Source organism: Glycine soja, chromosome 18 (assembly GCF_004193775.1).
Source record: "Glycine soja cultivar W05 chromosome 18, ASM419377v2, whole genome shotgun sequence".
NCBI classification, from domain to species: Eukaryota; Viridiplantae; Streptophyta; class Magnoliopsida; order Fabales; family Fabaceae; genus Glycine; species Glycine soja.
This window is the reverse complement of record NC_041019.1, coordinates 53,512,869-53,527,096: the sequence shown is the minus strand read 5'-3', so window position 1 is coordinate 53,527,096 and position 14,228 is coordinate 53,512,869. Positions and strand designations below refer to the sequence as shown.

The 14,228-nt window shown below is 33.3% G+C and overlaps 1 protein-coding gene across 3 annotated transcripts; it reads right to left on the bottom strand.

Annotated features, from left to right (window-relative positions):
• Positions 1 to 2,073: 2,073 nt before the first annotated feature.
• On the bottom strand, positions 2,074 to 9,879 carry LOC114394436 (uncharacterized protein PFB0145c-like). Of its 3 annotated transcripts, none has more exons than XM_028356009.1 (13): positions 9,483 to 9,879; positions 8,277 to 8,449; positions 8,058 to 8,161; positions 7,484 to 7,564; positions 7,082 to 7,185; positions 6,912 to 6,998; positions 6,201 to 6,403; positions 5,186 to 5,387; positions 5,053 to 5,103; positions 4,853 to 4,951; positions 4,703 to 4,762; positions 4,243 to 4,367; positions 2,074 to 3,412 (listed from the first exon to the last, which is right to left on the bottom strand). In XM_028356009.1, the coding sequence occupies exons 1-13, from the start codon at positions 9,687 to 9,689 to the stop codon at positions 2,263 to 2,265; spliced, it is 2,646 nt and encodes an 881-aa protein (XP_028211810.1). In that variant the 5' UTR covers positions 9,690 to 9,879; the 3' UTR covers positions 2,074 to 2,262. The 3 variants fall into 3 exon arrangements, with proteins under 3 accessions (XP_028211810.1, XP_028211811.1, XP_028211812.1); XM_028356010.1 differs by having other exon boundaries at positions 4,243 to 4,364; XM_028356011.1 differs by lacking the exons at positions 8,277 to 8,449; positions 9,483 to 9,879 and having other exon boundaries at positions 8,053 to 8,154.
• Between the last annotated feature and the right edge of the window lie 4,349 nt (positions 9,880 to 14,228).

Below are 14,228 nucleotides of genomic sequence, written 5' to 3'. Positions count from 1 at the left end.
CCACCTCAACATCACAATTTCCTTACATTCAAATTAGAAATCTATGATCTTACTCTCTGCCACTCAATCATCCACTGCCATTGATTGCCTTCAGAATTGGTACACATCCTCATCATCATCATCACTAAGCCTCGTCTTCTATTACCATCATCATCATGACATATTTAAACGTGTACAATTATAGCTCTATGAATTCATTTGCCCCCAGATTGTTACAGAGCCTGGATCACTCTCATGCCGTATAGTAGTAGTAGCTGCCATCACCTTACAATGTAGTATTTAATTTGCATATCTCTTAACTTATCATAGAATATATTGTGACAATTTTGGAAGTACTACATATAGAGAATCTTAATATACATTATCCACTTCTCTCAAATACATTGTTTAACAAAAGTTGAATGAGAAATTCAGAGTGCCACATATAAACCTAATATGATATCTTCACCTTCATAGTAGAAATTTTTCTTTGCTTCTATTTTTTTTCCACTCGAAATATACATTCTTTTTCAAGAACCTGCTGTTGATGATACTCAACTATTTGAAACATCCAATCAATTTAATAAATGATCTGATGATAACATAAGTTAATAAATGTATTGTCTTGTTTGGGTCGTTTTAAGTATCACTTTTCTTTTTGAGAATTTGTATTGTTAGGTTCCAAATAAATTATTTATATATAATTTTTACTACATCGTTCTTGCACTAATGTTTTATATGATAAAAGAACGTACGTACATCACAGATTTTCTTATCTATATTTCTAACGTGCAAATACAAAGCTCATATTCTAGATTGTCCTTTGATTAGACGTTAACATCGTTTCTTGTCACAAAAGTGTTATCAAATAACGGATTGTGATCTTCTGGAATTGTAAAATAACTGTAGAACATAATATTTGTTAAATTATATTTTAGTTTCTATCTTAATGCACAGTAAAAACATGAGTTAGATATCGTACAGTTCATTTAAAACTGTATAGGAACAAAATCCAAAAATAGTATTAATCAAATAATTATAAGCATGTGAGTATTAAGTTATAATTTCATCAGAAAATAAATAACAAAAGCAGCAGAATAACTATTTTACAATCAACACGACAAAAATTATTATAAATTGGATTGTTGTTTCAATATTAATTTTACAAATATGCAAGAAGCAACTTGAATTGAAACACTTATTTGATTCATGAAAGAGAGAAAAAAAAATATTAATCAACCTCTTTCTTTTTCCTTTCCTTCAAAACCAAAGTGTAAAATTATTGAAAGAGTTTGGGCACTTAAAGTCCCATGCTCCTTAGTCCTTAGCCATTGATCTAGATGGGTGTTTGCAACACCCAACCATACCCGTTTTATATTTGAATAAGTGATTTAGTAGTGGGCAAATGCATTCTAATGCTCGCCCGTTTCAAATCATAAACATAAGGGAATTTTTCTTCCATTTGTCTTTCCTTTTTTTTTTTTTATCAGCCAAAATAAATATATATGTGTATTAAATAAGTACCAGAGGTACTAAAAGGTACAGGATTGAGATTACAATTCTGCTGTGTTTGAATTCAGCCAACTGTTTGATCCACCCCAGAATGGGGGCCTCATAAAAGAACCTATTACAAGTATTTGCCCTGCACTCCTAATGTCAACTACATCTAAAACCGTGTGTAAGATTTGAATACCACTGATTTGTCTTTCCTTTTCTACTTTATTCTTTTCTCCTTCCATATACCAAAATACGAAAAAGATTCCCATTATTATACCAAGGGCCAACATTTCAACGCTGAAACGCACATAACGAATTCCAAATATAAAGGAATTTTTCATCCATTTATCTTTCCTTTTTGCTCAATACTTTTTAATGTTATTTTTATTATGATAGTCTCTAACTTTCTAATTTCCTGTTGCCATATGCTACTAATTACTTAAACCATATCCATAAAATATTATTGACAATATCGTCAGGCAAAGTGGCAACATTAGCATTCATGTCATGCCTGGCGAACTACAGTTTCAGATTCAGATTCCAAGCATACAAGATACTTTCCGGCTAAAAAACTTCTGTCATTCAACAAACTGATACTTTAATAGAAAGATAATCATACTTTATCACCTTTGCATTTAATCAAACAAACAAAATGGCAGGAAAACCCATACGAATAGTAAATTAAATAAAATGCCTTAAATATAATTAGGGGGGGGCAGTAATTGCAAAAATACAGGAGATTCCTTCGGTATCTATACAACTTACATACCCAAATATGCAACAAAATCAATCTTCTTCAGTGTCTTCATCATCATCATCATCATCCATGGCATCATCCTGCTTTTGATCCTCATCATCATGGTCACTAAGCTGAGTTTCTTCATCAGATATCGTTCCACCCTTTGCTTTGGCTATGTTTTCAATGCTAGTGTTGCTACAACTCTCAGTATCTGAGTCAGATGAACCACCATGGTCTTCTCTCTCTTGGTCACAATCATATGCAGAACCTCCAAATTGCTCCCTCAAATCGGGAGCAACAATGCCAATCATCTCACTTAGTGCTTGTCTTTCATTCTCTCTGGCAACTGCAGCATCAGAAGTTGTGTTCTGACTCTCAGCCACTAAGATATTTGAATCATGCAATGCTCCTGAACCTTCATTATTATCTCTGCTTCTTGGAGATTCATTTTCTCCGTGCGTGGAAGGGGCGGTACTGCAAGCCCAACTACCAGCAACTTCAGAAGTTAAGAGGTCCGCTGTTCTGATTAAGCCTCCAGCTTCTGTATCCTCAATGGTCTTTTGAGTGTCTGAAGGATTATTTGATTGTGAGTGATGTAAACCTTCACGAGAAGTTTTTTGAGCATGGTCCTCGGTTTCTTGTACGTTGTTATCATCATCATCAATTTGCATTGTGTCCCCATCTAAACACTTGTTCAAATCAATATTCTGTTCACCCTGATTTACAGGACTTTCAGTTTCAAGAACTCGCTCAGTGCCTACAGCAGCATCTCCCTCCACCATAGTTGCTGTGTCGACACCATCAATATCAGAACCAAAGCCGCCTCTAACACTATGGTCATGATCAGCACTGGTGAATTCTCCCTCCTGTGTATTTTGACATTCTTCACTTCTTATATCACAGTCATGCTTCTCAGTGACACTTGCTTCATTGCTCGACGTTTCAACATGAACTACGTTGAGCCTTTGTGCAGAAGTAGTTGACCCTGCCTTGGCACAATTTTGGCCATGGAATCCATCAACTTCTTTTTCTCTGCCAGAGGTTCCAACAATGACTCCATCCATTTCTACAGAAGTATTCTCATAATTTTCATCATCTTCTAGAGTTCTCTGCATAGACTTCAATTGTTCCTGTTGCTTAGCAAACAATATTTGTATCTCTTCAGTAGTGGAATAAAATGCTCGAAGCTGTGTTTCCCTGCATGACAACACAGAGCTTCAGCTGAAAAATCTAGAAATCTACAATCATTATGAAGAATAAGACAGGAGTGCATGATGCATTACAAAGCAAAACTGTCAGACAACACTTCATATAGTACAATTCAGTAGTACACTAACCAACTGGAACTTGTAACATACTGCTGGAATAAAAAAAATATGAATGACAATACCTACTTATGGGACACCAGGATCTCCCCATTTTCAATTGAAATAACATTGCTGAATAGTGTATATTCAAATCAAAGTAACACAAGTAACCACAGCAGCCCTTCTTTTGTTATAATCACAGCCCTCAAATTAGTCATGAACATGCTTGCATAGACACTCTACAGAGATGCCAACTTTTGATCTTGCACTCAATTATAATAAATGAAGTATGAATAGAAAAAGGTTTATGAGCAACAAATACTCTAAAAACATCTTCTAAGGTTCCTTAAATCCTAATCTTGCCGAACATGACTCTACATCCTTTTTATCCAATTTCCTTTTTAGATCAGTTCAAAAATTAGTTAAGATCCATGAAAGAAATGTTTATAAAACCCTACTATTAGTGCTTCTTTGAAGATTTTATTAGAAAGACTTAGAATCCCTATTTAATTCAATCTACATAAAGAATAATTAGTAATTATTATAACACAAAAATCCAAAGAATGCAACAAACAAGTAGCTGGAAGAAGTAGCAGCTAGGGTGCTGCCCTGTGTCCTCTGATATTCTATGCCAGTATGTGCAGTCTATGTTGGAAATCCTACATACTTTTCAAATTGCAGATGTCCAATGATTATAAACAACAACAAATCAAGCCTTACCGAAGCATAAGTCTTTCCCTGGCACCTTTTAACCTCCGCCTCTCAAAATCAAGATCTCGCATTGCAGCATTTATCTCAAGCTCAAGAACAGAAACTTTAGCCCAAGCTTCTTCTCGAGCTGCCTGCTAACAACATCAACAAATATCTCGGCTTCAAATAAGGAAACTTGACCCCCAGGAAAAGGAGATTAAAAAATGAGGATAAGATATAGAACAAAAAGAGAAAAAAAAACTAATTAGAAAGCCAAGCAGCATATAAATTATAAGTTTTTCTTCATTCTTTGGACCAAGAGCATTAGTCAGTTAAAGTCATGGCATTTGTCATATCAATAACTTCTTCTGCAGTCTTGTCAAAATAACATTAGCATGGCACCTGGATGTAAAGCAGACAAAATTCCCATAAAAAAACCTTTGTATCAAAACAAATTTTGTATTCAATGACATGAGATTCTCATATCTACCTTTTCGCTCTCAAGCTCTTTCCTTAATCTTCTTGTTTCCTGTTGTTCAAGTTCTACTTTCTGCTCCATGAGTTAGAATTTATTTTCAGATAGATATCAAGCAAAATATGATTAAGGAATACGATACTCTATGTAAAATTATCAGATTACCTTCATCTCATTTTCAGTGGCAAGCTTCTCTTCATGTACTTGGGTCTCCAATTGGCGAACCTTATTATCAGATGCAACCAATTTTTGCCTGGTATCTTCCTGCAACAGAAAAGGAATTAAGAGGAAAATCTCTATATGAATTCTGAAACTGAAGTGCAAAAATTTTCTTAAGGCTAACAGGAGCAAAAATGGAACAATACCAGTTTGAACCTCAAGGTTTCAACCAGCAGAGACATTTCTCTCTCTGACTCCTACAATATTGAGACAGCATGTGAGCTCCTGAAAGTAGAAAGGGTCAAGTTTCTTACTAATTTAGCATCAAAACTTTCAAACCTGTAGCTTATTTATTGTTTCTTGTAGCTCTCTTTCTCTTCTTAAGGAAGCATCTGAGAGTCGTTTTAATTCCTCCTGAGCCTCAGACTGGGCTCTATGAACAGCAGCTTTTAAATCACCAGCAGCCTTTTCTCGCTCTTCTTTTCGTTGAGTCCGCTCTTCATCCAATTGTTCCTTCAGTTCAGCTATATTTACCTTTTGACTGCATCAGGAAAGAGAATTACTGTACCGTGCAAAATAAATATAAAACATTACAACTTTAAGAATTTAGATTTAGCCATCTGTAACAAATTAGTAGAAAGCAAAAGTCCACACTCCTATGACCATCATATACTAAGTCAGTCAAACTAACTGAGCAAATTACACTCACCATCACTGAACTTAAGCAAAATTACATCCAATGCCCCATCTACTTTAGTCCCTACACAGATCTCCTTAAAATTCAATTTATATACCAAAATAGAACCATGTCCCCTTCCCAATCCCATTAACACAAACCTCCCTTATTTTGTAATGCTCTTCTATAAATTAGGGAGGTCATGTGGGGTCAAAAAATGGAAGGGTCTCAAGTGCAATATTGCTAAAGTTAGGGGGTGTATGTCTAAATGTGTAATTTTCCCAAACAAATTTAAGTGTTCAGTAACTTTTACATAGAAAGACAAGTTCTTAAAATTCGGGCTTAAGGCATAACTCAACCTTCCAAGAAGTTGTAAGGTAAGGACTGCCCAAACCTTATAAGTACTTCTTAGGCTATATAACTAGGCAATGTGGGACTAAACACCCCCTCGCATAATAGATTACCATGACAGGAATAACTGAGGGAAACCATTTCTATACTGTGTATTCTCTTGGCAACATAAAGATCAATCAACAAAGGCTGAAACTACATCAATATGAATCACTTAAGTCTACAATACTTAAAAGAAATATTGAAACAAAATGATATTACTAAGTACAAAAGTATTGAAGATTGAAGAATTAAACCATAAGAATTAAATAATTCATAGTTTCATACCTACTTATTATAGAATTTGCTTCAGCACATGACTGTATAGAAGCACTAAGCCTCTCATCAAGGTCTTCAATGGCATGTTTTTGTTCAGCAGATGCTCTGTTAAGATCCCCTAATTCCTTCTGTTTGAGATCCACCATTTGCTGTAATTCTTTTAATTGATCAAGGTAACATTTTTCAACTGACTCTTTGACTGATTTTAATTCCTACATAATGGATCATAAATTAGGTAAGACATTGTAAATTACAAACTATATGAATAAGTAAGATGAAATCTAGACAAACATTTCTTTGAGAATCAACAAAATTGAAGAGATAGTTGTTGTACATCAAATCTTTATTTTTTTTGAGACAAGGAAAAGTTACAAACTCAGTGACAGATAGAGTATCATGAATACCATTGCTGGGAGGTGTTTAAAAGGGTAAAATAAAATTGAATGTTAAAAGTTGAGAGAGAGAAAATGAGAGGTATGTGATGAATTCTGTGTGTTTGAATCACACAACGTAACATATATTTATATGAGAGGTCATTAATACAGGGATAATTAAAAACATTACAAGAATAAACAGTTAATCTAATTATCATAATTACATAACATATAATCTGCCTTTTTTACATTATTTCTAAAATTAAGTATTAAGTTTAAAACATTTTTAGGGGAACCTCAGCTTAATCTAGGTGTTGTCTCTCTAAGTTCAACAATGATTGCGTACACTTTCATGGCGTTCAACAGCTGCACGATTGTCACTACGCAAAGTATCAATTGTAACCACCTGATTCTCCAATTGCTTTCTCAATTCCTGTCAAGAAAATTGGATACAGTTAAAGAACGAAAAAAGTTTACAATGCTCATTAATACTGCAATGCTTCTAAGTTAACACACCATGTTTGATCTTTGAAGACTTCGAAAATCATCTAGAGATATGGGACCCTCAGGAGCACCAATGCCTAAACCTTTCAATCTCTTGTTTTCAGAAACAAAATCCTCTACACATTGAAGATAAGAGGATGAAAGGAAAAAAGAAAGACAAAAGTATTAGAAAGTGAAATAAAAGTAAAAATCAGCATCAATATATAACATAATATATCTTAAACATCTATAAAATGTGAGGTAATTACAAAGAGTACAATCATATGCACTTGAAATTATGAACGTCAGCACACACATGAAACTCCAAATCCACATAATATTAGAAGCTTGATTCCACTTACAAGCATAAATCAGAGAAGAATGCAAGAATGACTAAAAAAAGGTAAATGTATGAGCTGCGGATCATAACACTACCAGCTTTTCGTTTAGCAACTGCATTATCTGGCATGGGGCTGGACACAAGCACCTCTCGATATACAAAAGCAAATGCCAGATCTGCATGATAAGACCAAATTATAATAGTTAGAAAATAGAACAAAACACAGAAGGCAACAGATACTCAAAAGCAGCAATTCCTCGATTTCATTAAAAATAATTACAGTAGTTGTCCAACTTTAAAATAAATGTTCAGAAACAAAAGGAAAAGTAACAGAAGTCTTCTTAGTACAATAAAAAAAATATTTTATATAGGATAATGCTTTATTTTATTTATTTTACAAATAACAGCAAAATCATAAAAAAGAAAGGATAGATAAGTAATTTCAGTAATATTAACTTTCCCAAAGCCAATTTACGACAAAACAATTTAATATTTTTATAACACTTTTCAAAGTTAAAGGAAATTAAAAGAACAGATAAAGGGAAATAGTGATGAGAACCAAAGCATTGACCAGTAAAACAAAACTGCAACAGCGGTGAGAAAAGGTGGAATAGGAATAAAAGAAAAATTGAAATATTAAGCCCATATAAGGAATTCAAATTACCATACCATGCTGCGGAGGAGCAGCAAATGATATAATATCACCATGGCAGACTTTCACAGCAGCACCATTCTTTTTCAATTTCTCCCAGTTAAGGTAAGTTCCATTTGTGCTGAATAAAGTTTTACAAAAATCAGAATATGAAGAAAAATGGAGAAAAAAAACTCTTTACCTCCTCTTAAGTGGGAGGGAAGAGAGGACCCCAAGTTTTAAAAAGAATCCAGAACCTTGTATCTTTCAAGAATATTGATGTGGTATTCTCCATATTTTCATTAGTAACTTTCATCCTGTATATTCGGCAATGATTTGCACTAACAGAATTTGAATCAATCTGGAAACGCACATCCTCTACCAATCGACCAATACAATGCTCATCAGCAGTTAATAAAATGTTAATTCCCTGGTTACAACAATTTAATAAAAAAAAATTAAAAGAGAAACGAATAGTTTAACAAAAAAATTTGAAGACAAAGGAAACGCAAACACTATTGGTCACAGTGAAAACGAGTAGGAATAAAATACCACACACAATATAATTCCAGCACAATTTCACAGATGTTTACAGCTCAAACACAGCACAATTTGATTAGAAGTTTATAAATTCAAAATCTTGGACATTTGTGGGTCTGAGTCATTTACTTAAAATACTACTAATACATTCAATTAAATTATGCTAATCAAAATTTTCCTTAACATGTGCTTTGGATGATCAGTAGTAATATTTTAGTTGAATATTGTACAAAAGCAACCAAGTGCCACCCTCATCTAGTAGGGTCTGGCCGTCTGGGGTGGGAAGATAATACAGATAATACACAGCCTAACTGCTGCAAGTACAGAGATCGTTTCCATGATTTGTACCCATGACATGACCTCTATCTATGTCATAAGGCACTAAGGCAGCAACCTTACCATTGAGCCAAGGCTCACCCTCATACAGGAGAACCCAGTTTCCACTAAAATTGACAATATATTATATATATGACATCAACAAACAGCTCTTAGTTTAAACAAAACAACAAAAATTTCCTTCTGACAACCTCTGTTTTATCTTTTTCACCACAAAAAATACGGTTTTCAGTGTGGTTGACACAACCAACACTTTAAAGGACTCAATGAAGATTACATTTACCCAAAAATAATGAACAATAGGGTCAATTCCTCATGACTATTGTTATCAAGTAACCAAGTTAACAACATTTTAACCTTACCTTCAACATAATAACCAAAATTTAATAATGGGTCCATTCTACATTCTAAAAGTATAAATTTTATATAAAAAAAGGGATAAAATGGCATTTTAATCCCAAGAGCTAACCTACAATTCAGTCTTTTCATTTAAGAATGGTTTTTCCCGATCCTCCCTTCCTTATAGCACCCTTAAACTCAAAATACTTAATTCAAAATAGAGACAAGACAAGGAAAAAAGGATAAACCTGGTGCCTTTTGCGGGCATTGTTGGAGATAGCAGTGAGAACGCCCCAAACTTGAGGATCGGAGTTGTGAAGAGGCTGCGAGGCGATGTTGGAGGCGACGGAGACAATGCGCGCTCTAGGGCTCAAACTCTGCGAGCAATTGTCACCACCACTGCCAATGTTGCCTCTCGACGCTGTCATCGGAGTTTCCACTTTTGCCTCTTCCATCGCCACTTTCAAAACCCTAATTACCTGAATTTTCCCTCTTCAGTCTTCGCGCGCTTCCACCACTACTGGGAACTGGGAACTGTGAACTGTACTGGTAAGTGTGTGTTCACTTTGATGATGGGTCACGCACTCACTCACGCACGAAAAGAACAACAAACTAACCTTAAGCTTGCATTGGAAGCTTTGGAACTTTTTTTGTCCCCGTCTCTTTTATTAATTGAATAAATCATCATTTATCAATCAATTTTATCCTTAAAAATATTACTCTTTCTTTTACATAATCTTTTAAAATAATAAGACTATGAAGCAAGTGATTGGTAAAAAAATATTAATTTATTGAAATTAAGATTGAATTTTTTCAATAGTACATGAATTTGATGTTTGATAACAATAATTATTAATTAAATTTTAGTTATTTTATGGTTGAATTTTGAATTAGTGAGATCTTTTGTTTCAAGGGTTAAAGAAAATAATAATAATAAACTATGTAAATATTTTTTAAAAAATGTAAATAATCTCTTAAATAAAATCATATATGTTATATCAATCTCCCGAATATTATTCTTTCTCCTAGTGAAGCTTTTTTCCACAATAAAAAAAAAAGATAAATCGTTCATTAGTCCTTCAACATTAATAAAAATATATGAATTCAAGGATTAAAGTAGATATTCAATATATTTGAGACTAATTATTTAATTTTAGTATTTTAAAATTTATTTAGAAGAGATTAAAGGAGTTTAGCTTAGTTATTTATTTGAGAATGAGGGTAAGTGTACTACCTATTTGATTTTTTTTTTACAGAAATAAATTTAAGGGTTATGCAACGTGGAGGTTCATGACTCGCAATGATGTGCGTGGTGGTGATGGGTGGCAGTGTGGTGGTGGGTGCAGTGCTGGTGGTGGGTGACGGCAGGGTGTGGTGGTCATGAAGGTTTGGAGGAGAGGTGGTCATGGAGATTTGCTTGGGACAGAAATGGTAAGAAGGGTATATTAAGAATTTTGGGAGTACACCAAACAAAACATGGTGTGCTAAGTAACTGTCCATTCTTATTTGTGTTATTACATGGTTGAGTTAATTGAGACTTTATCTTACCTTAGAGTCATGCTTATAGAAATAAGTAACATTATATACATTTATTATTTAAAATCATCTACAAGACACGATGTTTGTTAGCGAATATAGAAAACATGCAACTAAATAAGGCATAAGGCAATATAGAGCTCTTTGCTTTGAGAAAATGTTAGTTTTTTTCACGTTTAATGAGAAAGTGTTACCTTACTTTCACTTTTTATTTTCAAAAAATTATGAACAAATAACGAAAAAGCTTTTATTATTTTCTTATCTTTATTTTCTGCCACACTTTCTTAATTTCTTACACAAACTTAAAAACAGAAAATAAAAATAGAAAATATTTGCTCCACCTAAACATCCTCTAACGTATGAGTCGTGAAGATCGAAAGAGTAGCTTGTATAGATCCTCCCATATCCACAATTAGGCCTTGTTGTAGTCTATCAAATCCATATATGTAAGTGGCAAACCCCTTTGAATAGAGTTGGTGCGCCATGATCTCCATAGCAATGTTAATCTCTTGACACAATATTTGTCACACAATGTTATTAGTGTGACCATTTGATGCAACTCAACCACCACAAGTAAAAAATAAAACATGTACTTGATGTGCCACCACGAGTCAGAAAGAAGAAGTGACACCAAAGAAGCCAAGGAAAACGAGCCAAAGAGTGTCATGGCAATGCTTAACTGAGTGGCATATAAGGGAAAACATAGCCATGCCCTGAAGGTCAAGTAGTAGCATAGTATGCCAAACACAGAAGCTTTTGTGGTCAAAGGGTGCAATTGGAACGGGGAAGCTGTGTTCCCTGCACTTTGAACTTGAAGGAAGGACAAGAGTGTTGGCAGTGTGAATGCATAGATTTTGTGGCGTTGTTTGGTGAAGGAATCGTGAGCAAAGTTGCATGTAACTGAGACAGGAGTGCTGAGGTTGAAGGTTTGGTGGTGGACATAGAAGGTGGCTCGCCATTGAGAAGGACCTGTTGCCATAGTCATATGCTATGATATGTATGTATTAAGCTATGATACTAAGCTAAGGAGTTGTGGTCTGTGGTTATTCTTTAGTTTCTAACTTTCTATTTATAAACTTTTTTTTTATTTGTTTCAAAGGTCAGAAATCACCTATGTTTTTTAACTCATTAGATTAAAGATTAATCTATGTGATTGTTGTTGACTTAAAAAAATTTTACACATGAAAGGAATCAATAATTATCCTGTTAAACATATAATTTTCTTACATGTGATTGTAACGAGAGTTTACACGCGTTAATCTTATGATTTTTTTGTATGTGTGATTTAAGGGTGTATTGAAAATCTTTAAAGTGAGTTTAAATATCATTTTATGAAAATTAACCTGATTAATGTAGTATGAATCTTTAGCAATCTGTTCATAATATTTGAAATTGAAAAGAAGAATATAGAAATAGCAGGTCAACACTTTAGGATCGATCTTTCCGATTTGAGGATTATTTTGTTTTCATAAATAATTACGAAGATGTCAAGTCATTTTCATTTTATTCACTAACTTCAAAGTTTTGTATGAGAAATGGTGAAAACAATTTTTTTCCACAATTCTTATACAAAATTTTGAAAATAGGTAACAAAATAAAAATAATAATATTTTTGTAATTATTTTCGAAAAGCAGAGAATGAAAAAAAAATGTTTCCTTAAAGAGCAAAGATGCCCTTATGCTCTATTCAATTATCTCATCAGAGTTTGTAATAACTCTCTCTAATGGGTTAGTTATTTTCGATACCAAATGTAAATTGCTTCTCTTTCTTTCTAAGAATTTTACAATAAAGTTTTCTAGTTTTGCATATGAAAGTTTACTTTAGGTTTATCTATCTCAACCCATCTTAATCTAAATTTAAAGTGAGTTCCGGATACAAAGATCTCAAATCAAGAAAATATATACGGGTATCGTATGATGTTAAAGTTTGTGATTCTTGTCTTCAATTAAGTATCATCTTATCAACCATATTATCCATGCATGAATCATAGTATAATAGGGATAACAGTGGAGGATCCGTGTTGACGTTCGAAAATGCCAAAAACATAGATCGCAGAGGAGAATCCAGGTTGAATTTGGATTGTCTGTCTATGTTTTTCAAGATTTAGACGTAGACCCTTTAAAAACGCCTAAAGTTTTGAAGACAATGAATCAAGTTATTTAAAATCCAAGAAGGTTTTTAGTATCACTAATTTTTTAGTGGCTGAATCACCCTTCAAGGATCTTCCAAATCGTTCTTTTTCTTTACTTCAATTTAGACTTGGCAAACCTCATCCAACAAAATACATACATCTTTGAAATTACAGATAGATATTGAAATTTTATTAACTGTTTGCCAAAAAATTCTACGATTTGAATTTAATAGAAATTTCGTGTTAAGTTAAACAAATCCTAATCTTCATCATGACATGCCTTTATGATTCTGTTCTGTTGAACTGAGTATGCTACAGATACAGTTTTGTTACTATGTGCATTGAGATCATGACCTTAATTTCGATTTATAATATCAATGCACTTTTTTTCTTTTATAATTGTCCAAGCATTAGTAAGAAAAAACACAAGAGCTCGGATTTTTTTATTCTATCATATATTACACAATTACACGATAGATCAAAACTAAATCTAAAATCATTAAGAAATATTGTCCTCAACATAAATATTATTATAAAAAATACTTTTTCCCTCAGCCAAAACATTAAACTTGACAAACAAAATTGCCAACATTTCGTGCACTTAACATCGGCTCCAATATACCTTTAAGAAAAGAAAAAAAAACCATCGGCTCCAATATGAAAAATATGATATATATTTTGTGTCCAAGGCTAGCATGAATTTATCGGATTTCCATTTACTATAAGAGACTAAATGTTATGTTAATTTGGAAAATCCTCTATATAAAACAGATCCTTGTACTAGTATCTTTTTTTATTTAATCTGTAATATCTGCATAGATCAACCTATGACTATGACCCAGTATCGTTGTCCGAGGCAGTTCAATCGAGAATTTTGTCTGCATGTCAACATTATTACAGTAGACAATGTGGTGCGACAAAATTGTGAATCAAACTAGTTGATGTGACATGGTAAATTTGTTTATAGTTTGTGCAGTAACTTAGCAACAAACAGGTGATTTACTTGAACACGCTTTTGTCAGCAATGGATGTATATGGAGACACATTCTAGCCAGTTTCACAAGGGGAGAAAAACCTTAATGTGTAATTGACAAAGGGAAAAAGAAAAGAAATAAAAAAAATAAAGTGAATTTGATGTAAGTCTTATAACTTCTAACACTATATTTTAATTCAAATATTTTTCTTATTTTCCTATCTCAGCAAAATCCAACATAAATGTATGACATTGAGACCAAGTAGTGTAAAACACAGTCAAACCTGACATCAGCCTATCGCTTGAGATTGATATTGTACACTGAATCGAGAATTTTCTTTTGCCATGAGAGC

Coding starts and splice junctions, on each gene's coding strand:
- LOC114394436 (XM_028356009.1), bottom strand. CDS start 9,689: ATGGAAGAGGCAAAAGTGGAAACTCCGATGACAGCGTCGAGAGGCAAC. Junction 7,565..8,057: donor TGCTGCTCCTCCGCAGCATG/GTATGGTAATTT, acceptor CTTATCATGCAG/ATCTGGCATTTGCTTTTGTA. Junction 4,368..4,702: donor AAGAGCTTGAGAGCGAAAAG/GTAGATATGAGA, acceptor TGATGTTGTTAG/CAGGCAGCTCGAGAAGAAGC.